Raw genomic sequence first — 24,985 nt, 5'->3', positions numbered from 1 at the left:
TTTTAACCTTTAAAAGATTGAACATTTTAATTTGAAAAACATAAACACATTAAAACACAATACTAAAAATATTTCGATCTTTTTTTCCCCATCATTTTCCACGATAATAAACTTTTACTAAAAACTCGTAGCATGAAAATACGCTTGGCTAAATTTTTAAGGCGTGTTTTGGATTTTCATGGTACGAAGAACTTCTGTAAGGGCCTCGAAATATCCCTGGTGTATATGTATATTGGTAGTATGGGCATTGCAATTTTGCCGATCGGCGAATTTACAGAGGGCAAGTCACTGAATATTTATGGCGGTGTGTATTTAAATGTAGCGTCACTGCACTTAGCAGAAGTTATTTGGACTACCATTGTCAGTGGCGTAGCGAGAAAAAATCCTTAGGGGGGGGGGGGGAGGTAATTTTTTCTGAAGTTTAAAGTAAAGCTATGCCCTCGAGTTTATACACACACACACACACACACATATATATATATATATATATATATATATATATATATATAAATTTTTTTGGGGCTCATGGGGGGGGGTTCTAACCCCCCTATCCCCCCATGGCTACGCCACTGACCATTGTCAACTAGAAAACCACCCGTCAAGGTATGACGGGTGAAAATTACTTCTACATTTGAACGAAACAATTGCCTGTTTGGTGATAGTTTGATAGTTGAAATTTTAACCCTCACTCCAGTGGATGAACCCTAAACTCCAGTAGATAGCGTTCATTTGTTGACCGCTTTTTCGTTTCTTCATTCTCCTAAATTGACACAGTCCTACCAGTAAAACAGTTAAGTTACCGGATCGAGTTCAGCCTTGTCACGATAAAGCCTTCCCTTGCATGTTAAACATCACCAAAACATATTATCAAATTATATATGTATTATATATATATATATATATATATATATATATATATATATATATATATATATATATATATATATATATATATGAGGATGGTGAGAAGTGTGTTTTTACAATCAGAGAAACATGAAAGACGGGATAGCAGAACTGTGTATAAGGGAACCCCGGTGAGAGGTCACGGGAGGTCATTATGGGATACCAAACATTTTCCTCATTCGACAAATTTTGCTTGACGATTGGGAAAATTTCGAGACATAGTTTCAATATTAAAATTTCTAAATGTCCGAATGTCCCTGTTTATTTAGATGTAGAGGTATGTGGGGCAAGTGAAATAGTTAAGATGACTTAGATTTTTCAAGATGAACAAATTAGAAATCAGTTTTTAAGATTACAGTACATAAAGAAGGGCGTGTTTTATAACAAAACTTGCATTAAAATATTTTCTTTAGCAGTAAATTAGTAAATTTGTGCCTTCAAAAAAAAAAAAAAAAAGTGGAAGGTTTTTACTTTTTCGTCTTAAGTGTGTGGCAATGTGAAAATAAAATGAAATATTTTCTATTCACTGGGGAAAGTATTTTTAATCAAATGACTTAATAAATAAAAGATGAATGAATTATGTTAAAAAAATAATGAAACAATAAACAAATTAACTAATTAAATAATATTTGGGGATAATAAATGAGAGAATAAAAACGCGAATGAATAAGAAAATAAGTGAATGAATGAATAAATAAGTGAATTTTTAAATGAAAAAATGTAATTAAATTAATTAATAAATGAATAAGCAAGTGATTTAGTAAATGATTGAAGGAGTAAACGAAGTGCACTATTTCCCTTTTCCCCACCCACTTTGCCTCACACGCACTTGACTAATCGAGCAAAATAATTAAAATGAAATTAAGAAGCCTCATATTAAGTAAATAAATATTTCGCCAAATATTAGCAGCTTTCAATAACTATTTAAAATATTAACAACCAAAGCTTCATAATTTTATAATTAAAAAAAAAGAAAAAAGTGGAAGGTTTTTACTTTTTTGTCTTGAGTGGCAATGTGAAAATAAAATGAAATATTTTCTATTTACTGGGGAAAGGATTTTCAATCAAATGACTTAATGAATAAAAGATGAATGAATTATGTAAAATATAATGAAACAATAAACAAATAAACTAATTAAATAATATTTGAGGAAAATAAATGTGAGAATAAAAACGCGAATGAATAAGAAAATAAGCGAATTAATGATTAAATAAGTTATTTTTTTTAAATGAAAAAATGTAATTAAATTAATTAATAAATGAATAAGCAAGTGATTTAGTAAATGATTGAATGAGTAAACGAAATGAACTATTTCCCTTTTCCCCACCCACTTTGCCTCACACGCACTTGACTAATCGAGCAAAATAATTAAAATACAATTAAGAAGCCTCATATTAATTAAATAAATATTTCGCCAAATATTAGCAGGTTTCAATAACTATTTAAAATATTAACAACCAAAGCTTTATCATTTTATAACAAAAAAAAATAATTTTTGACTTACAATAAAACATTAGCGTACCAATTTTTGAAAATTGCTCTGATTTTCAGAAGTAAATTTTTCCTTTATTGAAATAGACTGCATGTGATACTACATAGTTAAAATATTATCAGACAGGTGGCGCTAAAAGCAGAGTAAATATTTCACCTTTTCACATAGTCCCGCTATTTCACTTTGCCCTACATTCCCCTACTTATGTGTGCACTGCACACCTGTATTTTATCATTTGGCAAAATTTGGAGTTCCATTCGGCAAGTTGAGAACTGCTCGCTCAAAATTTTAAGTTCGGGTCACCCCTAACCAGGGGTGTGCATGGGGAAGGGGGGGGGGGAGAGAAGGGACACCTGTTGGCCCGGGCCCGAGCCTGAAGAGGGCCCAATATTTTAAAAACTAGACGTGAAATAGAGGGGTAAACAATATGGATGGGGGCCCGGAAAAGTCATTTATGACGGGCCTCAAAATTTCTGTGCACGCCCTTGCCCCTGACTGTGCAACAATATTTTATATAATTTGTCAAACAATTGTTCAACTCTCAATGACCTTGGGAAGATTAATATTCGGCAGGTATGATTAAATACTACACTTACCCATTAAAAAAAAAATGATTTGCGTTAGCGAGTTACATAAGATTTCTAGTTAGTTATATAAATGCCCCATTCCTCTTCCAGGCGTTATTTTCCTCTTCATTTGGTCTCGGAACTGCACCTTATTTATTATATATGATAGAGTATGGAACGGGCCTTGGGCCGCTTGATTGACGACAGATTATTCGGGAAGAAACCACGTTCGCTTCTTTTTACGCCTTTTTTATATTGATTCTAGTCACGCCACGCTCATTCGTATGAACTAAAGATCGTCTGCTTGGATTGGAATGTTTTTTATATAACTGTTCATCGGTTCGATTTAAAGGTCGATTATTTATTTATTTATTTTTCTGAAATTTTTCTTCTGGATATTTCTTTGGAAAAATATTGTTTAAAAAACATTCATTTTCGATTATTTGTCTGCTTTTTTTTTCAGATTAATTTATTTGATTTATCGTTTAACTGTCACCGTGTTATAACTCGTATCCTTCGAAATGTCAATTTTTATAAATCTCGATAGAAAGAGTGGGAAAATCAATTTAGGAACAGGTTGCCCAGATACATTTTTTTTCAAAAATTAGGACGGTTTATGAAGAAACAGCATTTCTCAAGATAATATTTTTTTTCTCGAACATGTATCGTATTCAAGCATATTTGGTATTAGATATGCTTGTCAGACTTCTGAAATGTTCAACCGGGACACCGGAATTCCCCCCTCTCCCCCTCCCCCATCGCGTCGCTTGTATTGAAAGGCGTACACACTCCTGGGTTGATTTTTGGAGCGTTTTATACGGCAGATTATTCTTACTGCTATGAATAAATGGCTACTAATTATGAACCTAACACAGGGGCGATAAAAATGACAAAAGCAGATAAAATTTGAACATTTCACTTCCGAAAACATAAATAATTACAATAAATATTTACAATTTAATTTCAGTTTGAAAAAACACTTTGAATGAGGAATAAAAAACTGGACAATATTTAGGTACACTTTTCATTTTATAGGACTTTTTTGGTTTTAATGTTGTTGTATAAATCTTCACAAGCTAATCTGGGATTAATTTTACAAGTCAATATTACAAATGATAAAGTAATTGTCCGAAAAAATCATTCACAACTATTTTTGGTCATTTGTAATCAAAGTTATCTTTTTCCGGGACGTAGAGTAAACCGGCCGGGACACCTGGATTTTGCTCACAATCCGGGACGTCTGGCAAGCCTAGCTATTAGACAATAGCTTATTCAGCAAGTTTTTTTTAGTCCACAATCTTTTTATACATTTTACCAAAATGTAAAAAACGAATTTATTTAATTTGAAACAAGAATTTCACGATTTTAACGCTTAAAAGATTTCTGTTATCTGACCACCTCTGCTGTTGGCAGAGGGGAAATTTTTTTCTGTATTAACTATCGACGTAACAATCGTGGGGGGGGGGGGGAGGGAACAGCTTTCTAAAATTTTATGAATTTGTCGCTTTCAAACAAAGTACAGCTTAATAAAGTAAGAAATAACAATGTCAAAAAGCACAAATTGCAGATTATTGTACACACGTGTTTCGGCGTTACAAGGAACGGCTTTTTCAATGCAAAAGAAATGAGCTTATGTATGAAAAGACATCCGACAAAAGTTTGGCTTTTGTGCCACAATGTGTCACAGTGTTATGTGCCACAATAAATGCGAAGATGTCGATGTTGAAGACGTGTAGCAATGATTGACCGCTGTCAAAGATCTTCAGCAAAAAACTTTATCAGATGAAGGGTCCGATGACAATGACTCAAACTTCAATGAAAATGTTACCAAGGGCACCCGCCCGAATTTAATTTTTGGGAAGACGGAAATTCTTTTATTCAGAGAAATTTTTCAGAGCGCTCTGAACGTTCCGTTCTTTTTTAACGTCATCAAAGATAGACTAAAATTGATTTCAAGTTTGAAAATATTTCGTTAGGAAAATCCAGTCTTTGTTGGAGTAGAAGAGACCCTTACACCACTAAATACAGCCTACATTTACGTGTTTTTCAGTTTTGTTGAAAAGCTTTTCGGACAGCGCCTTCCCTAACACCTTCACGTAACCACACATAGCCTTAAGTTGCTTTTTTAACACTTCAGTTTCGGAAATTTTGATTGAAAAGTCCTGACCTCCTAACGTCACCAAGGAATGCATAAAACTAATTTTAATTTTGAAAAAAAAAAAAAAAAAACAATCTGAAGAGAGATCTCCAAGCATCTTCTCTATAAGCATTACTAAAAATTGCTTATAATTCCGAATTTTAACGTAACTTTTGGAATGTTTCAGTGGGGCTCCGAATTCTCATTTTTACTTCCTTTTACAAAAAAGGAAGTATTGTATTCGCGAAAAAAATTTCACTCAAAAATCGACATTAATTTCCATTTTGCTCACCCCCGAATAAATGTTGAGTTTTTTTTTTCTACTTGACCACACGTGGATAAGTGCCTAAGAACATATAGACACGCGAAATATCCATTTTATACAAATACAAATAAATACAAATACAAATGTGACGACCAGCAACAGGCTCTGGGCCCAGCTAGGCTAGTCCTAGTCAATTAATTAGTCCCCAATGAAGATCAATGGCCCTCTTAAAGCTATCCACTCCCTTGCTCATTACCGCCTCTTCCGGTAAGCTATTCCAAGTGCCCACGACCCGGCTAAAGTAGTAGTTTTTCCTGATTTCCAAGTTAGCCTGAGATTTAAATAGCTTAAAACAATGACCCCTTGTCCTGCTTTCCCCGCAAAAATTTAATCCATTTACATCTTTCATTTTGATAAATTTAAATAACTGAATCATGTCCCCTCTGACTCTCCTTTGCTCCAGGCTATACATGTTAAGCCTATTAAGTCTGGTATCATAATCTAAATCTGAGAGTCCCCTTACTAATTTACTTCTTTGAACCCTTTCCAATACAAAAATATCTTTCTTCAGATAAAGCGACCAAAACTGAACAGCATACTCCAAATGAGGTCTTACTAAACTCCTATATAAAGGCAGAAGAACTTTCTTAGATTTGTTAGAAATAGATCTATTGATGAACCCAAGCATTTTGTTGGCTTTGTTACTAGCAATACTGCACTGTTGACTAAACTTGAAGTCCTGATTTATAAAGATACCCAGATCCATAACATTTTCTGCCTGATTTATGACTGAACCCTGTAAACGATATCTCATACGCTTATTTCCATGACCTAAGTGTAGCCCTTGACATTTCCCTACATTAACTGCCATACCCCATTTATCTGCCCACTTAGTAATATGATCTAAATCCTCTTGCAGCTGTTTTACTTGTTCTTCATTTTCGACAATCCCCATAACTTTTACATCGTCAGCAAAACAATTCATGCTTCCAGAAATAATTTTATTGATGTCATTCATAAATATAATAAACAAAAGAGGCCCTAAAACTGATCCCTGAGGAACCCCACTTAAAACATCACTCCAATTAGAATGATTTCCTCTCACAACTACTCTTTGCTTCCTACCAGTAAGCCAATTCCTAACCCAAAGTAAAGTTTTTCCTCCTATTCCAATGTCAGCTAACTTGCTGAGAAGAGCAACATGCGGTACCTTGTCAAAAGCTTTTTGAAAATCAATATAAACAACATCCACACATTTTTTGTTATCTAAAGCTGAGGTAACCTTGTCGTAGAAATGCAATAAATTAGTAGTACAGGATTTACCTTTCCTGAAACCATACTGCAAACTAGTCAACAGACTATTAGTCTCTAAGAACTTCATGATCTTAATTTTGATCAATGTTTCAAAAATCTTACAAATCACCGAAATCAAACTTACAGGTCTATAATTCCCAGCAATACCTTTAGACCCCTTTTTGAAGAGTGGTGTTATGTTAGCCAGCTTCCAGTCCTCTGGCACCGTCCCAGAGTTATAAGAAGCATTGAAAATATTCAAAATAACATCCACTAATTCCTCTGCACATTTAACTAAAATTTTTGGATAAATATTATCTGGTCCCGGAGCTTTAGTTGCTTTAATCTTTTTCAAATGAAATAAAACCTCCTCCCTGGAAAATACAAAATCCTCAAGCTGTATAATAGCTTGTGTCTTGTTAGTGTCAACTGTTGAGATACAGTTATCGTTAAACACACTGGAAAAAAAGTTATTTAGAACATTTGCAATATCCCTATCGTTTTGGATTAAATTTCCATACTCATCAACCAAAGGCCCAATTTGACTGTTTCGAGCTTTCCCAGAATTAGCGTAAGCAAAAAACCTCTTAGGGTTCCCATCAATGTCATCTGCCATCCTTTGCTCCAATTCCCTTTTCTGAATCCGTACCAAATACTTAAAATTTCGCCTTGCCTTACCATACTGGAGCCTCTCCGCACTCTGACCAGTTTCTTTAAACTTACGAAAAGTGGCTTGCTTATAATTAAGAGCTTCTTTAGTCTCCCTGGAGAACCACATGGGCCAAATTTTGGTACTAACACCTTTTCTCCTAAATGAAACATAGTCCCCAACCGTTTTAGCAAGTTTATCCTTAAATTCCGTCCACTGCTGATCTACGTCGCTATTTTCCAATCCTGACGAAAAAACCTCTTTCAAGCTCTGCCTAAGTGCAACAAAATCAGTGTTTCTGAAATTGGGCACAAACCTAAAATTATCATCTTTGCACACTTCAAATTTAACCCGGAATCTAATGCTGTTATGATCACTATGTCCAATATGCTCCCCCACACACAACCCCTGAACAAAACTACCTATGTCACAAAAAACTAGATCCAAAATCGCCTCCTCTCGAGTTCCCTGAGTTACAACTTGATCTAAGAAACAGTCACCAATTACTTTTAAAAATTCCTCTTCTTTGCCATTACCAGGATAAAAATTATTCCAATCAATACCCGGAAAATTGTAATCCCCCATAATGATAACGGATCCCTTACTGGACATGTCACTAATAATACTGTACATCTGTTTATCTTGTCCCTGGTTTGAATTAGGTGGCCTATAAATGTTTCCAAAGCGTAGCTTTTTGCCCTTACTGCTCATCAACTCCAGCCAAACCATATCAATATCAGTAGGCTTATCATTTATGACCAATTCATTGCAAATAAAATTGTCTCTAACATAAAATAAAACCCCACCACCTCTTTTACCTACTCTATCCTGTCTGAACAAATTATACCCAGCAATATGTAATAACTCTGCATCAGATTCGGTAGCCCATGTCTCTGTAATTCCAATAACATCCAACTTCTCATCCATAACTATGCTTTTCAATTCATCCATCTTGTTCCTAATACTGCGAGCATTGGTATAGAAAACTTTAAGCATGCCTAAGTTGCTTTTATTTAACACCCTGAAATTTCCTAAATTACAATTGTTAACATTACTACTCTTGTTCGTCACTTTATTTCCATTTCTAGCAATACCCAAAAAAATTTCATTCTCTCGATACCTGATGCTTGAACCATGCCCCCCATTCCAACTTAGTTTTTTGACTCCGAAGCCCTTAAAATTAATCCACTAACCATTTTGACCCCTGTAGAGCTCAGATGCAGGCCATCCCTAGCAATCCAATCCCGTTTACAATGACTCCATACATCAATGAACCTGATACTGCGCTTTTCGCAAATTGACTTCAGTAGCAAGTTCATACACCTCGCACGTTGATTTAGCCAGCTCCTATGCACTCCATACCTGGGAAGCAAACCAACCACTTGGACATTCGTCGAAAAGCTGGTTGCTTTATCCAACAGGGATTCCCATTCCCTAGAAAACTCCTCATTTTTACTGTGGCCTACATCATTTGTTCCCACCCACAAAGTAACCATGTCCTCCTTATTCAATACTCCCTTCTTTTCAACAACCATATTAACGTCTTTTACCCGAACCCCTGGTAAACAACACCTTGCCACCTTACGCTTTACTCTCCCAACTGTGTTACCCACCTCCCTTACCATAGAGTCCCCCAAAATTACACCCTTAGTTTCCCAATCTAACTCCTCATTTGAAACTTCCCCCTGAATCTCTGAAACATTTATACCCTCTACAACTGGCCTACACCCTAATGCTGACTGGGCTTCCAAAACTAGCATCTTAAGTCTTAAGTCTGAGAGTTCAGCACATTTAGTGCAAATATAATCCTCCTCAAAAACAGACTCATTTTCCCCCTTATACAGGCAGAACATATGACATAAATCACAAGAGATCCACCTGTCCCCCTTCCCACTCTTTACCTCTTTCATAATGCATATAAAACCCATTTCTACTCAGTGAATATGTTCCAAAAGGCAAAACAAAGATAAAAATGCAAAAAAAAACACAGAATAAATACTAAAAACAGCAGTAAATAAAAAGAGTTGCTACACCCAATAAAGCACACAAGATCAAAAACCAGGAGATCACCACATGTTAGGCTTAGCTCCAAAAAATTTTGACGATTCCCAAGTTAATTACAACGAGTTTTCTTGTGACGTCTGTACGTATGTGCGGATGTGCGTATATATGTCGCATAACTCAAGAACGGTATGTCCTAGAAAGTTGAAATTTGGTTTGTAATCTCCTAGTGTGGTCTAGTTATGCACCTTCCCTTTTGGTTGCATCCGGATGTTCCTAAGGGGGTCTTTTACACCTTTTTTGGGGGAAATCATTGTTAATTTCAATGCTAACTCAAGTGGTGTTATAATTTGGCGGACACTTGGCGATATATCGCCAGTCTTTTGGTCGCAAAGTTTTGTCGTCAACTTGGCGACAAATTTGGCGATTTTTTTTTTAAAATCTGGTTTTAATTTGGCCACTGTTGGTGATATTTAGAGAGGAAATTATTGAATCACATTAAAATTGCCAATAATGGGAAAATGACACTAAATTGGAGTAAAAGGAAGTCATGTGATGCACACATCAGCTCGTTTTCTCCTGCAAGAAAAATAAGAAAGAAAAAAAAAAAGTTTATTTTCTTGTTTGTTAAAATCTTATTAAAATACTTTCGACTCTTTAATGTGTCAACTATATCCCATCATAAAGGGCGGCAATTTGAGGAACCGCCCGGGCGGCGCAGCTACGCCACTGAACGTGAGGCTCATTACTTTTGGATCGTACCATGTATTTCACTTTGCCCCATCCACTTCGCCCGCATGCACCTGACTCACTGCCCAAACATTTAAAATACAAATAAGTTTAATAGTAATTAAATAAATACAGCGCTGAATATTAGTAGGCCTCAAATAATATTAAAAAGGTTAACAATAAAAACTTTATCATTTTATGAAAACAAAAATAATTTCTGACTTTCAACTAAATTTTAGAATGTGAACATCCATTTTTGAAAATTGCTTGTACTATACGCTTTTATCAGGGTTCGAAAATATCATGATATTTTCGAAAATATCGAAAATATCCGATATTTTGATATATATACCGGATATTTTGATGTATATCCAATATTTTCAATGATCACAAACTAAAGTCTTTAAAACAGTAAATGCATCCTAGAATCACTCTTTATTTTCTTATATTATTAATACAACATGTAGACTTAAAATTAAGATTTGTTTCATTATTTATATATTTAATATTTCATTCCATGTTATTTATCAATTTTAATGGAGTTAATTTAGCATTATATGTTTTATTCATTTTTCTTCTATTAGCTACTTTTTCACAATTAAAAAAATATGCATTTAGTCAGTGCTATCATGAGACATGGATTTTTTTTTCTGACCAACATTTAAAATTTAATTAGGCACTTTTAACAGACCCCGAAGAGTTCCTATTTTTCTTACTTTTTCCTACTTTTTAGAGCTCTCTCCTTATTTTCCTACTTTTTCCTTTTTCCCCCTACTTTTTCTTTCTTTAATATAACACTTCTAATTGTGCATTGATTCTTATTTTTACAGTGATGCACCGATAATTTTCTGCATGTTTCAATTTTGAAAACCAAAAGAAACAAGCGCATCCTGAGCTTTTCTTGACTACAGTGATTTCTGGAAGGAACGCCGCAGCGGTTGCATGCTTAAAAGTTAAATTTTCGTGACTTTTTTGCTGTTGCTGCGTTTATGATCGACTTTTCTTTTTGTCGCCCCGACTTTAGTCCTACTGTTTTAACAAAACAATAAAGAAATAGATACTGGCACATTCAAATGCAATTATATATTATTTACCTGTCAATTGGAAGCTTTAATTAAAGGAAACAGCCTACTGTTCAAAAAGTGCGGGAAAAGCCGAATTTCCTATTCGCCAATTTTTTGTATAGATGATTACAAGTGAAATGGAGCTCTATTTAAACAGAAAGGCAATGTAAAACTTTAAAAGGAACGTAAGGAAGCAAAAAATGAAAAACCTGTACACTGTACCTATTTTATTGATGTTAGTACAAAATAAAAGCGACAGATAACAAAAATTCACAAAAACGGACCACTTCAAAAATAATCGTGGAAACTAGGTAACTTTTTTCATACATAAATATGATTATTGTTCATTCTAAATCGGAAACATGACTATAAAATTTATAAAATTTCATTGTCTTTCCTTGTAAAGAGTGTTTTTGCAAAAAAAAAAAAAAAAAGGCAAAACCTAGCTGGCCAAAACGTTCCCGATTTTTGGAGTAAAATCGGAAATCAATTTAAATGCGAGATTTCGCTCTTATTTCTTCACATTTTTTAAAGAGCCACAAGCAAATATGTACTGTGTTTTTAATCTTTTTAATGGGTATTTTCTACTCTGATATGTCATAAATATCGAGGAGCTGCTCATCATTTTTATGTGCTGAGTTTATGGCAATGCGGCATTTCTGAACATTTAAAATTTTTTTGACAGACTCTTACTCTTTTCGGAGTGTGGCAATGTTATTGTACTTAAAGTGCCTGATCAAAGGGAGGGGGGGGGGGGGAGAAAGAGATATATGCAGGCATTTGATGTCAGATGCTCCCCCTTCACTCTCAATTTTTTGAACAATTTCTGAATGAATATTTTTATTGTGTGGTGAGAACTGAGAGGAACTACATGCCTTCCCTTTTATGCACAGAGAAACATTAGTAACTGATCTTTGTCTTTGATAAAAATGTTATGTTTAGCATGCAATAATTTCTCCTTTTTTCCGTGACAAAAATTTTGGAACAATAAGGAGGTAAAAAAATCATCAAACCAATAAAACAATATTCATTTTTATTGCTTGATTAAAATTAAAACTGGCCTGTGATTTTAATTTTTTCCCCCGGGGGTAGCTAGCCAAGGATGTATAACTGAATGCAAATTTTATCTGAAAACAACAAAAACGGCACAAACTTGGAATAGTTAAGCATTAATTTCCCAAAGCCAGGGAGGGGAGAAATTGACCCCAGTGACCCCCATAAATGACGTGCCTGAAATAAAAATTTATGTTGAATGCTAAAAATGCATAACATAATACAAACCCTTTAGCTTACTTATTTCGTTATTTATTTAGTTCAATTATGTTGTTATAAATTTTATGTCTCATTTTTAAGAACAAATTTATTTTAATTCTGCGTTTTCAGTTTTTTTCCTTTTTTTTTTCAAATTCAAACATTTGCCCCTGCTTATGCAAGAATGCATTTCAGCTGCTGATTATTTTTAACTAAAACTAATTTAATATTTGCGTTGCTTTTTGTATCATAGTTTATGACAATAGGAGCTGAAAGTTAGTATTTTCAAATGATAAATGGATGCTCTGGAAGGAATGTTTCGTTTTTGACAAAACAAATCTTTAACAAAAATGGTTTTATTGCACCAAAATATGAGTTTTATTATTATTATTATTGTTGTTTTTTTAAATTAATTAATTAATTAATTTATTTTTTCGCAATCGCTATATTGCATTTTATTCTTTCATACTTAAAATTTTTATTACTGTATTGTTATAAGGCGTTTCTTTTTTTGGATTTTATTTTCATATTTTTGCAATTAATATCTTTGTTTCCACCAGATTAGTTTTCATACTGATGATTGTCAGCTAGTTTCTTTCGTTTTGTTCTTGTGACTCGGTCTTTTATTAAATCCCTTTAATACTTCAAAAGTACTGTTAGTTTATTTTACATAAATTTTGCGCTAAATTTGTTTCCTCTTTACGTGTGTGTAGTCCTATCTCTTCCTATTTTTTCCTACTTTTTAAAGTGATTTTTTTCCTACTTTACCTATTTTTTGAATTTTTGATTTCTTATTTCCTACTTTTCCCCCTCAAAAAACCACTTCGGTGTCTGTTTTAATATAAATTAAAATTGTACATTAGTAATGATAAAAATGAATATGATATGAAAAATGAATATTATATTGCTTTTCTGTACTAATGTTATATTAATACATCATAAGAACATAATACATAACTTTTTTGGTTATTTTTAATAATAAATGAATAATATTACTATAATTAATGTACTTTTTATATTGAAAATACCATAGTTGAAAAAATAAATATCGAAAATATCAAAATATCGTGATATTTTCAAAATAAATATCGGATATGTATCGTGATATATATCGGCGAACCCTGGCTTTCCTCTACAGATATAATTTTTTTCAGACTGGAGAATCAACATGAGTTACTACATAGTTAAAATATGACCACAGATAGACTGTGCAAAAATCAGTGCAAATATTTTACCATTTCACTTTGGCTCGCTATTTCACTTTGCCCCACATTCCCCTACATAACAAGAGTGAAAAGTGTAAGAAAAGGTGCGATTTTCGTTGTTGTTTCAGTTTCAAGAACAAGAAATGGATATGTAGGTCAAAGCTACTACGTTAGTTTTTATGACCATGAAAAGAAAAAAGTTAGTAAAGTGTTACTGAAAGTGAGAATGATTCCTCATGACTGACCTGAGATACGAAAGCAGGAAATAACTACTTGATGGTCATAATTGTTGGGGTAGCAGTCCTTGTCTTTAAGTCGGGCCTTCAGGACATTTTTTTTTTAAATTGAGATTTGCAACAAAACAAGCCAATCCACATTTATGTTTACTAGTATCGTTTTGTGATCACAATTCGACAATTGTGTTTCGTATCTCTTTGCGATTCAATAGCCTTCTTTTTGAAGCTATAAGATAAATATATTTTGTTTTCCTTCAGACAAAAATGTAGGAACTACATTTTTGTCTGAAGGAAAACAAACTTTTTTTTTTTAAATTTTCTTATTCAAAAATTATATTTTAATTCGTGTCAAATTTTAAAACGTCCGAACACTTTTTTGTCCCCAAAATGGGGAAAATATGAAAATTTTGCTTAACAATAGAATAAAAGAAAAACAAAACGGAACCGAAAAGAAAAAAAAACTTCGCCGTGAGGTACATACCCGAATGATTTGAATGAATTTTGTACTAAATTTCATGATTCATGCTGGAAGAATGTGAGCCAAAATGATATCAGCAGAAAAATGAACAGAAAAGTGAAAAATGCGAAGTCAGAACCAAAAGCCGAAAAACTGTTCCCTTCGCCTATAAAAACAAAAACTAAAAAAATAGCAAAAATGATCCAAAAAAGTTGCCAACAAACAAAGAGCATCGGCTAAGACAACGTTTTTAATTTTTAAACAATGATTACGGATGTTCTAATTGACTTCGAAAGTTTGAACCGTGCTTATCTTATGTAAAAACGAGCTGATGTGTGCATCACATGACTTCCTTTTACACCAATTTAATGTTATTTCTCCATTATTGGCAATTTTAATGTGATTCAATAGTTTCCTCTATAAATATCGCCAACAGTGACCAAATTGAAACAAAAAAAAAAAAAAAACCCGCTAAAATTGTCGCCAACTTGGCGACAAAACTTGGCGACCAAAAGCCTGGCGATATATCGCCAAGTGTACGCCAAATTATAACACCACTTGAGTTTGCATCGAAATGAAAAATGATTTCCCCCAAAAAAGGTGTAAATGACCCCTTTTGAAACATTCGAATGTAACCAAAAGGGGAGGTGCACAACTAGAGCCCATTAGGAGTTTACGTACGGAATTTCAACTTTCTCGGGCATACCGTTCTGGAGTTATGCGACATACATACGCACATACATACATACGTACATACAGACGTCACGAGAAAACTTGTTGTAATTAACTCGGGAATCGTCAAAACGGATATTTCGCTTGTCTATATGTTCTTAGGCACTTATCCACGTGTGTTCGAGTCGAAAAAAGAACTCAACATTTATTTGGGTGTGAGCAAAATGGAAATTAAGGTCGATTTTTGAGTAAAAATTTTTTCGCGAGAACAATACTTCCTTTTTTGTAAAAGGAAGTAAAAAGTAGATCTTTTGATTGGTGTGGTACATACTTAAAGTGAAAGTATTGTTACAAATCCTGTAAATAGTAAATATTGTAGGAACGTAACCTGTAAATAGTTTCCCGTAATGAATATACAACCCCTTTTTCATTCGGCTAAAGTATACGACCCCTATTTTCTTTCTTTTCATGGATAACGGTCAACGCATTTCGAGAAGCGTGTGGAATATTTGAGAAAATTCTTTTCGGTGTATTTAAGCCGTTAGCGATGGATAAACAGTTTAGTTTGGATTGATATTTCGAGCTGAGGGCATTTTGCTCTGTTTATAGCGAGGCATTTCGCTGTGTTGTTTTCGTATTTGGAAGTAAATACGTGTGTAAACGTTGAGTTTACGGTGTTGTGTGATAATTGCTTAATTGCTGATGAATAATTTAGCAGTTGTTGACGATCTTTCCTGTACATAGTGTAAATAAATTTCCTGTGTTTTTATCAAGAACTGTGTTTTCATTTCAAGAAAGTGGAAGTCGCACCGAATCTGTTACAATTGGCGCCCAACGTGGGGCTTCTTCTGGACTTTCTTGGAGTAAGTGTGACTTTGGACATTTTTTCATAAAGACTGTTTGAATTTATAGACTTTGTTTTTATGGTGATTACTCGCGCAATGGATGACCAATTAAAACAACTTCTGGAAGCAATTAATGCTGCGAAAAGTGACTTGGCTGAAAGTTTGGCGGCTAATCAAGAGCAATTAAAAAATGATATGGCGGCTAATCAAGAACAATTAAAAAATGATATGGCGGCTAATTAAGAACAATTAAAAAGTGATTTGACTGCAAGTTTTACTGCAAATCAAGAACAATTAAAAAATGACATTGCGGCTAATAAAGAACAATTGAAAAGTGATTTAATGGTACTGAAAAATGATTTAGCTTCTAACCAAGAGGAAATTAAAAACGACCTTACTTCGGTAAAGACTGTGATGGAAAACAAATTTAATGAGATAGAGCATCGAGTTGATGCTTTTGATGAAAAATTTGAAACAGTAGAAAACCGTATCGCAACAGTTGAAAATCATGTGGATGAGAAAATTAAAAACATGGAAAGGAGATTGGCGATCGCGGAAAACAGCTCTGTACAGTTTGGCGCTCCCACATCGGTTGCTCGACCGTCCATTAAACTTGCCACATTTGATGGGAAAACTTCGTGGCTGGTTTACAAAACTCAGTTCATGATAGTGGCGGAAGCGAACGGATGGGACTCTGCTACCAAGGCCTGCCATCTTGCAGCATCCCTGAGAGGTGACGCAGCGGACATTCTTCAGACCCTTCCGGACAGCCAGCGCCTGGATTTCGCCGCCCTCACATCTGCGTTGGAGCTTCGCTTCGGTGAGAAATGCCAGAAAGAGTTCAGCCGACTCCAGTTGAAGTTCCGTTTCCAGAAAACCGGGGAAACCCTGCAAGAGCTAGCGGCGGACGTCGAGAGACTGTCTCATCTTGCTTTTTGCGACTGTCCTGCGGATGTTCGGGACAACCTGGCACTCAACTACTTCATCGACGGAGTTCGGAATCCTGAGATCCAGAAGGCCCTCCGGATGGCGAATGTAAACGACTTGAAATCCGCTTTGATGTATGCGATGAGATACGAGGCCGCCCAAGAAGCAACCCGTGTGGATCGCCATCTAATCCGGACTCAGGAAGCTGATGAGTCTGATTCCAGGTCGTCCCACCTCGCTGAACTTGAGAGACAACTCGGTGACTTGACAAGACATTTGAGCAGCATAACAGCCCAAAAGAAACAAGAGCAGAAGTGCTGGAAATGCGGTAGTGAAGGACACCTGCGAAGGAGTTGTCCGGCTCGCCAAATTACGCGAGGGAAGGAAATCAACACCACTAAAGCTCTGCAGATTTCCTCTTCTAGTTGTGGCAGTGATGGACTTTTCATTTACGCACATGTAAATGGGAACCCCTGCAGACTGATTGTTGACACTGGAGCCAATGTGACAATCATTAGGACAGATGTGGCTCGTGAATTTGGATTGAAACTGCTGTGGACATCGCCACGCGTAAGTCTCCAGACTGTGACAGGTGACAAAATTGAGATTGACGGTAAAGTGGACTTGGAAATAGTGTTTGGGAATGCCACCTACCATCATACGGCATTCGTCGCTAATATCACGGACCCCTTCATTCTCGGATTGGACTTTTTGAAGAAATATGACTTCACTCTCGACTTCAAGACTAATGAGCTGCACTCGATGAGAGAAGACATAGCCGTTTTCCCTGCAGAAAGTGATGTCAAATCCGCTCATCAAATAATAGCCCAAACAGATTTGTCAATTCCCTCAAGGTCAGAATCATTAATACCCGGCTCCATTGAAGAAAGCAATAGTTTTCGATTTGGACTCATTGAATCCCCCAACTTAAGCAATAGCCTAAAAGGAGTGCTGGTAGCATCTACGCTTGTGGACCTTTCTAAGGATGTAATTCCTGTAAGAGTCGCCAACGTGAGTGAAAGGCCAAGGAATATTCGGAAAGGTGAAGTGTTAGCAACTTGTACTCCAGTAAACTGCATCATTAGAAGAATCAATTCCCCCGAGACTGTGTCTTCTGAGTCCTTGACATCGAAGTTAATTGGGAGTGCACCCTTATCGAAAGATCAAAGAACTGCTGCGGAACAATTGGTGGATGACTTTAAGAATCTGTTTTCATCTACATCGGAGGATGTTGGCCGTACGAATTTAACGCAGCATAGGATCTGCACTGGAGAACACCCACCTATTAAACAGCATCCAAGACGACTACCGTTCGCCAAGAAGGAAGAGGTTGAGACCCTCCTGAAAGAGATGAAGGAGAATGATGTAATCGAACCCTCATCCAGTCCCTGGGCCTCTCCCATCGTCTTGGTCCGAAAGAAAGATGGCTCCACCAGATTTTGTGTCGATTACCGACGACTGAATGAAATCACCAAGAAAGACAGTTACCCTCTTCCACGGATAGACGATACCTTGGACACTCTTTCCGGACACAAGTGGTTTTCGACCCTGGACTTGAAGAGCGGCTACTGGCAGGTTGAGATACACCCTAAGGATCGAGAGAAGACAGCGTTTACAACTGGACAAGGCTTATGGCAGTTTAAAGTGATGCCCTTCGGCCTCTGCAATGCACCAGCTACGTTCGAGCGACTTATGGAGACAGTGTTAAGAGGACTCTCTTACGAATCCTGTCTGGTCTACTTAGACGATATCATCATCGTGGGACGCAGCTTCGAAGAACATCTGGCAAATCTTAGGAAGGTGCTGCAAAAGCTTAAGGAAGCCAATCTGAAGTTAAGCCCGTCCAAATGTAATTTGTTCCGCCGGGAAGTGAACTACCTTGGTCACATCATCTCTTCTGAAGGTGTGCAAACCGATCCAGAGAAGGTATCTGCGGTCAGGAGTTGGAGTCGTCCCGAAAACATCCATCAGTTGCGAAGTTTCCTGGGGCTCTGCACGTACTACAGGAAGTTTGTGAAGGGTTTTTCTAACATTGCACGACCCTTGCATAAGCTGACGGAGAGCAAGCAAAAGTTTGAATGGTCCAAAGAATGCGAAGATGCATTTCTACGACTGAAGGAGGCTTTAACATCAACTCCTATCCTCGCCTATCCTCAGCCTGAAAAATCCTTCATCCTGGACACTGATGCGAGCAACGAGGGAATTGGAGCTGTTTTATCCCAAGAAATTGACGGAAATGAACATGTCATCGCTTACTGGAGCAAATGCTTATCAAAGTCGGAGCGAAATTACTGCGTCACCAGAAAGGAGTTACTGGCCATAGTGAAAGCTGTAGAACACTTCCATCATTACCTCTACGGCCGAAAATTTCTGCTTCGGACAGATCATGCCTCGTTAACTTGGCTTTTGAACTTCAAGAATCCAGAAGGCCAGATAGCCAGATGGATACAGCGGCTCCAGGAATATGACATGGAGATCAAGCATCGAAAAGGGTTATCTCACGGGAATGCTGACGCTTTATCAAGGAGACCCTGTCCTGAGAACTGCCACTATTGTTCCCGAATCGAGAAACAGTATGGAACGACTAGCCCTACCGCCTATCAGGTGACAGTGACTCCAACATTATCAGAACCTGATCCATGGAGTGATGACCAAGTTCGAAAAGATCAACTTGAAGACCCCGACATAAAACCAATTTTAGAGTTCATGGAAAGTGACAGTCGACGCCCTAGCTGGCAGGACGTTTCCATCTTCAGTCCTGCAACAAAAAGATACTGGGCTTTATGGAACTCATTCCATTTACGGAACGGCGTGCTACACCGGAAATGGGAATCTGACGACGGCAAGACATCTAGGTGGCAGTTACTACTTCCTCGATCCAGGATTTCAGATGTTCTGAAAGAAATACATAGTAGTGCGACTGGAGGACATTTTGGTGTCTTGAAAACTCTCAATAAAGTTCGGGAGCGCTTCTTCTGGAGCAAGGCGAAGGATGACGTGGAGAAGTGGTGCCATTCTTGTGACGCCTGTGCTGCTCGTAAAGGACCGAAGAAGAGAAGCAGAGGGAAGCTACATCTGTACAACGTTGGAGCTCCTTTCGAACGAATTGGGATCGACATCCTGGGTCCTCTACCAAGAACTGCTGATGGGAACAAATACATTTTCGTTTCCATCGACTACTTCACCAAATGGCCGGAAGCATATCCCATTCCAGATCAAGAGGCTACTACCGTAGCAGAGACTCTAGTCCAACATTGGATCTCGAGATACGGAACACCTTTGCAGATTCATTCCGATCAAGGGAGGAATTTCATCTCTGCTGTGTTTAAGGGCCTATGTCAAATTTTCGGAATTGAGAAAACTAGGACAACACCACTACACCCACAATCGGACGGCATGGTGGAGAGATTTAACCGCACAATCCTGAATAATCTCTCGCTTATGGTATCCAGAAATCAACAGGATTGGGACAAGAAGCTACCTTTGTTCCTGCTGGCCTACCGCAGTGCTGTCCACGAGACAACTGGATTTACCCCATCTCAGATGCTCTTCGGACGAGAGCTTCGGCTACCTTGTGATCTCGTCTTCGGTCGTCCTCCGGATGCGCCTGCATCGCCTGAGGAGTACATCCAGGATCTCCAGGACCGATTGGAAGACGTTCATAACTTCGCACGAGAGCGAATCAACATCGCGGCGGAGAAGATGAAGACCAGATACGACACAAGGTCTACTGGACATGAATTCAACGAAGGCGACAAGGTTTGGTTATGGAATCCCATCCGACGGAAAGGTCTGTCACCCAAATTGCAGTCGCATTGGGATGGACCCTACAAAGTCCTTAACCGACTAAATGACGTCGTAGTGAGGATCCAAAAATCACCTAATGCAAAACCTAGGGTTGTACATTATGATCGGTTAGCCCCATACTATGGCCATAGTTCATGAGTATTACGTCAACAACCATGGTTGATAACATAAAAGTTGTAGATAATTTTTGCTTTTAATGTTTAGTAATATTTCTTGTTATTATTGTGTTTTCTGGATCTGTTAGTTATTAATTAATGTGTATATTTGTAAACTTGTGATAGAAGTTTGGCACCCTTTCTGGGGATTGTACTGCCCGGGACGTGCAGTCCTTAGGAAGGGGGCAATGTTACAAATCCTGTAAATAGTAAATATTGTAGGAACGTAACCTGTAAATAGTTTCCCGTAATGAATATACAACCCCTTTTTCATTCGGCTAAAGTATACGACCCCTATTTTCTTTCTTTTCATGGATAACGGTCAACGCATTTCGAGAAGCGTGTGGAATATTTGAGAAAATTCTTTTCGGTGTATTTAAGCCGTTAGCGATGGATAAACAGTTTAGTTTGGATTGATATTTCGAGCTGAGGGCATTTTGCTCTGTTTATAGCGAGGCATTTCGCTGTGTTGTTTTCGTATTTGGAAGTAAATACGTGTGTAAACGTTGAGTTTACGGTGTTGTGTGATAATTGCTTAATTGCTGATGAATAATTTAGCAGTTGTTGACGATCTTTCCTGTACATAGTGTAAATAAATTTCCTGTGTTTTTATCAAGAACTGTGATTTCATTTCAAGAAAGTGGAAGTCGCACCGAATCTGTTACAGTATGTTTTAACTACGAAAATCAAGCACTTTTATTTTTAGGGAAAAATAAATGTCGGAAAACACAATAACAACTCCTAGTTGACATCAGAGATTCGCTCACCCCTCCCCAGATTTGGGGATTAATGAAGATTTTGGGTTCTTGGGATTTTTGTTTAAACTCCTTGGGTTTGGGGTTTTCTTGATGAAAAAGTTATGCAGTTGAACTCTCTTAATACGATCGCGTTTAATACGAAATCACAGCTAAAACGAACATTGTGTTCATTAAGTTTTGTTTGCTATCTAATTGCATTAAAAATTTCACGTATAATAAGTACATTAAATACAAAGTATTGGCTAAGACGAACAAAAATTTCGGACCCGTTTACTTAAAATGTTCGTGGTTAAATGCTGTAATTTTCTTTTATTGATATTATTCATCATTTTGTTAGGTAGTAGAAATCCCATTTACATAGAAAATAAAGCCGATACATTTGTTTATCTGTGGACATTTCAATTTACTCGGAGTAGAAACTTTTCCTCATCCATTGTGGATTACAACCTATTCCGTGATTGTCGATTATCATCTTCCTTTTTCAATATTTTCCAAAAACATTTATTTATAAGAAATGAGTGATTTTTTTCCCCTGAAGGTACTAATAGTTAGATTACAATGAGAGTGTTAGTAGCAATATTTTTAAACTATAGGTAAGAATTCCTTCGTTTTTTCACAGTATCACTCATTCACGGTTGTTACGAATAACGGCGAATACGAGCAAATTCGTGGATTTTTGACGCTTCGTATTAACTGAGTTCACCAAACTAGTTTCAAGATAAAATACAACAATGTTGCTAAATGTAATTTTTTAGCTAAACAAGTAGGGTGGAGTGAAAAAAATACATTTTCGAATTTCGAAACGCCTAGGGTCTCAAAAGCTGCCTTTTAGCATCAGTAGGTTACCCTTAAAATGTTAGCCTCTTAGGATAATATCTTTAGGTTCCAAAATCGCCCCAAAAAAGCCCAAAAATGCAAAAAATCGCCATTTTTTAAAAACTTATTGAAATTAAAATATATAATTTTGAAAATGCTTGGAGGTGAATATGATAACTCTAGAAAACCATTAATAACTCCTAGAAGTTTTAGTTCAATAGAGTAGTTCTTTAAGTTTTTAAAAAATCGCAAAATAAACAAAAAATCGACTTTTTTCTTCCATTTTCACATGATCTTCCAAAACAACGGAAATAGGATAAGTGCATAAAATATTTTAAACGCAGTGTGTAAACTTATTTATCAGTTAGTATATGTTTAATTTCTCATTTTGATAATTTATTACATTAAATTTAAGAACTTTTGCTATATATCATTATTGAAGTGTTTATACAATAATAGTATAAATTCAATTAACAAAAAACCCAACAGGAACAAATATTTTTTTATTACCAGTAAAAATATTTTGATTATAAAACTCCGTAAATCCTTTTTATCGAATTTTCCTTTGCGCGAGTCCGAATTAACTCTGCTCAACTTGCGAATTTATAGGGTGGAGGGAAAAAATTGAATTTCTGAATTTCGAAACGTGCAAAAGATTTTCTTCGCAAGTGAAAAAAAACCCAAAAACATTGTATTACTACTTCTGTCAAATACGTCATGCTCTGATGCAAGAACCCGGCAGAAAATACACAGGCCCATACAAAAGCTCTGCGCGGAGAAGCTGAAATTATACAGTATAACTTGATTAATTCTTAACATCTAATGAGCAGTCCCTTGAAAACTTGGTTGTTTATGGTTGTTACGGTACCAACACCAATACTGGTGTTACAGGAGCTGTCAATCGTCTTCTAGAGTTGCAACTGAACAAATCCAAGCAGTGGTTAATTTTGTTTGCTTCATGCAAATAAACTTCCACTGATTTAGTCATAGAACGCAGCATTTGAACAGAACAATGAAAGGGTCGAGAGTCTTTTTATTAGTTATGAGAAAAACTATTAAAACTTCTGAAAATATACCACTATTGAAGTTTAAAAATATATTCTTATAGAATGTTCCTTCATCTTTGGCTGGAATAGATCTTAGCTGCATCAACGATATATTTGTATGAAATTTGCCAAGATATTTCATCTGGAGATTACTCATTAAGCAATGTCCGCTATATACAAAGCGCGACCACACACATTTTCACTCTAATTCTCTGAAAAAGATAACTTTAAAAGACGGCCCGCAATCGTTATCTACCTAGAATGTACTACAGGACGAGGCTTTTTAGTAGTAAGGTTTTTTAAGCAATCTAAAGACGAAACAGCTTGGCAAATTTCGTACGAATATATAGTTGATTTGAGCCAAGATTTGTTCCAGTCAAAGGGGAATCCTCTAAGATATATACGGGGTGTCCGAAAAGTCCTTGACACATTTAAAAAAATCATAGAAAAGCAATAAATTGTCTTAGTTAGCTTTTTTTATGACATCATAAAAAATGTAATAATAAACATTACTTATAAATATTTAATAATAAATACTACTGCCGTTTAGATATTTTTCATATTTCTTTATTTTTGCTCTTCATACACTGGTATATATAGCAATGTATGAAGAAAACTTTCAACAACCTCAAAAATAGCTTACGAACAGTAACTTCAGAATTATTAAGTGCTTAACTATGCACAAAAATGTCAACATATTTTGCGTAAAATACAAAGTACGAAACGTATTTCGTTACCTTACCAGGAGAGTGCAGCACTAGGTCTTTTATTGTTACAATTTTTTTATGGTGTTATAAAAAAAACTCTTGAAGTTGCAAAGTATTGTGGGGCAAACTGCATATTCATACTACAATTTATTGCTTTTCTATAATTTTTTTAAATGTGTCAAGGACTTTTCGGACACCTTGTGTTTTTAAACTTCACCGGTGGTACATTTTCGCAGGTTTTAATAGCTTTTCAAATAATTTCTGAATGAAAGACTTGCGATTCCTTTCGTTGATCTGTTCAAAGGTTGCACTAAATGTCTCAATCAATAGAAATTCATTTGCACACAGTACACAAAATCAACCCCTCTATGGTTTTGTTGAGTTTTAACTCTAGACGATGAATGGCAGGTCCTGTCACACCAGTATTTTTGTTGGTACTGTATCAACCAATAACAACCAAGTTTCCAAGTATCTACTCGTTAGACGTTAAGACATAAATGTTATACTGTAAAATTTCAGCTTTTCCATGCAGAATTCTTCTATGTTGTGGGTATTTTGAGCAGGGTTCTTGCGTGAGAGAATAATGATATTCAACAAGAGTTGTTTTTCGTCTTTTTCACTTGCGAGGAAAATCACAGTACATTTCGAAATTCGGATTTTTTTTTTTTTAGACTCCACCTTAAAAAGACGGTGGCCCTGTTCGCAAGTTGAATAGAGTTAATTCAGACTCTCAAAAGGAAAATTCGATAAAAAGGATTCACGGAATTTTATAATCAAAATATTTTTACCGGTAATTAAAATATGTTTTCTTCGGTATGTTAACAAGATGTACCTTCATTGCATAAAAAACTGCAATAATGATTATGGCAAAAGTTCTTAAATGTACTGTAATAAATTATCTAAATACGAAATTAAACATATAGTAACTGATAAGTAAGTTAAGACTCTGCATTTAAAATATTTATATTTTATGCACTTAACCTATTTTTGTTTTGCAAGATCG

At 35.9% G+C, this 24,985-nt stretch overlaps 1 protein-coding gene across 1 annotated transcript in view; it reads left to right on the top strand.

The window, feature by feature from the left end:
* Positions 1 to 23,197, top strand: part of LOC129229722 (homeobox protein Meis2-like) — a 95,181-nt gene extending 71,984 nt beyond the window's left edge. The window contains exon 8 of the mRNA XM_054864085.1: positions 23,060 to 23,197. Within this exon, the coding sequence (XP_054720060.1) occupies positions 23,060 to 23,197 (138 nt within the window). The remainder of the gene's footprint in view (positions 1 to 23,059) is intronic.
* Positions 23,198 to 24,985: the final 1,788 nt, after the last annotated feature.

This window comes from Uloborus diversus, chromosome 9, assembly GCF_026930045.1.
Source record: "Uloborus diversus isolate 005 chromosome 9, Udiv.v.3.1, whole genome shotgun sequence".
Classification (NCBI taxonomy): Eukaryota; Metazoa; Arthropoda; class Arachnida; order Araneae; family Uloboridae; genus Uloborus; species Uloborus diversus.
The sequence above is the reverse complement of the archived record's forward strand: the minus strand, read 5'-3'. Positions and strand labels throughout refer to the sequence as shown.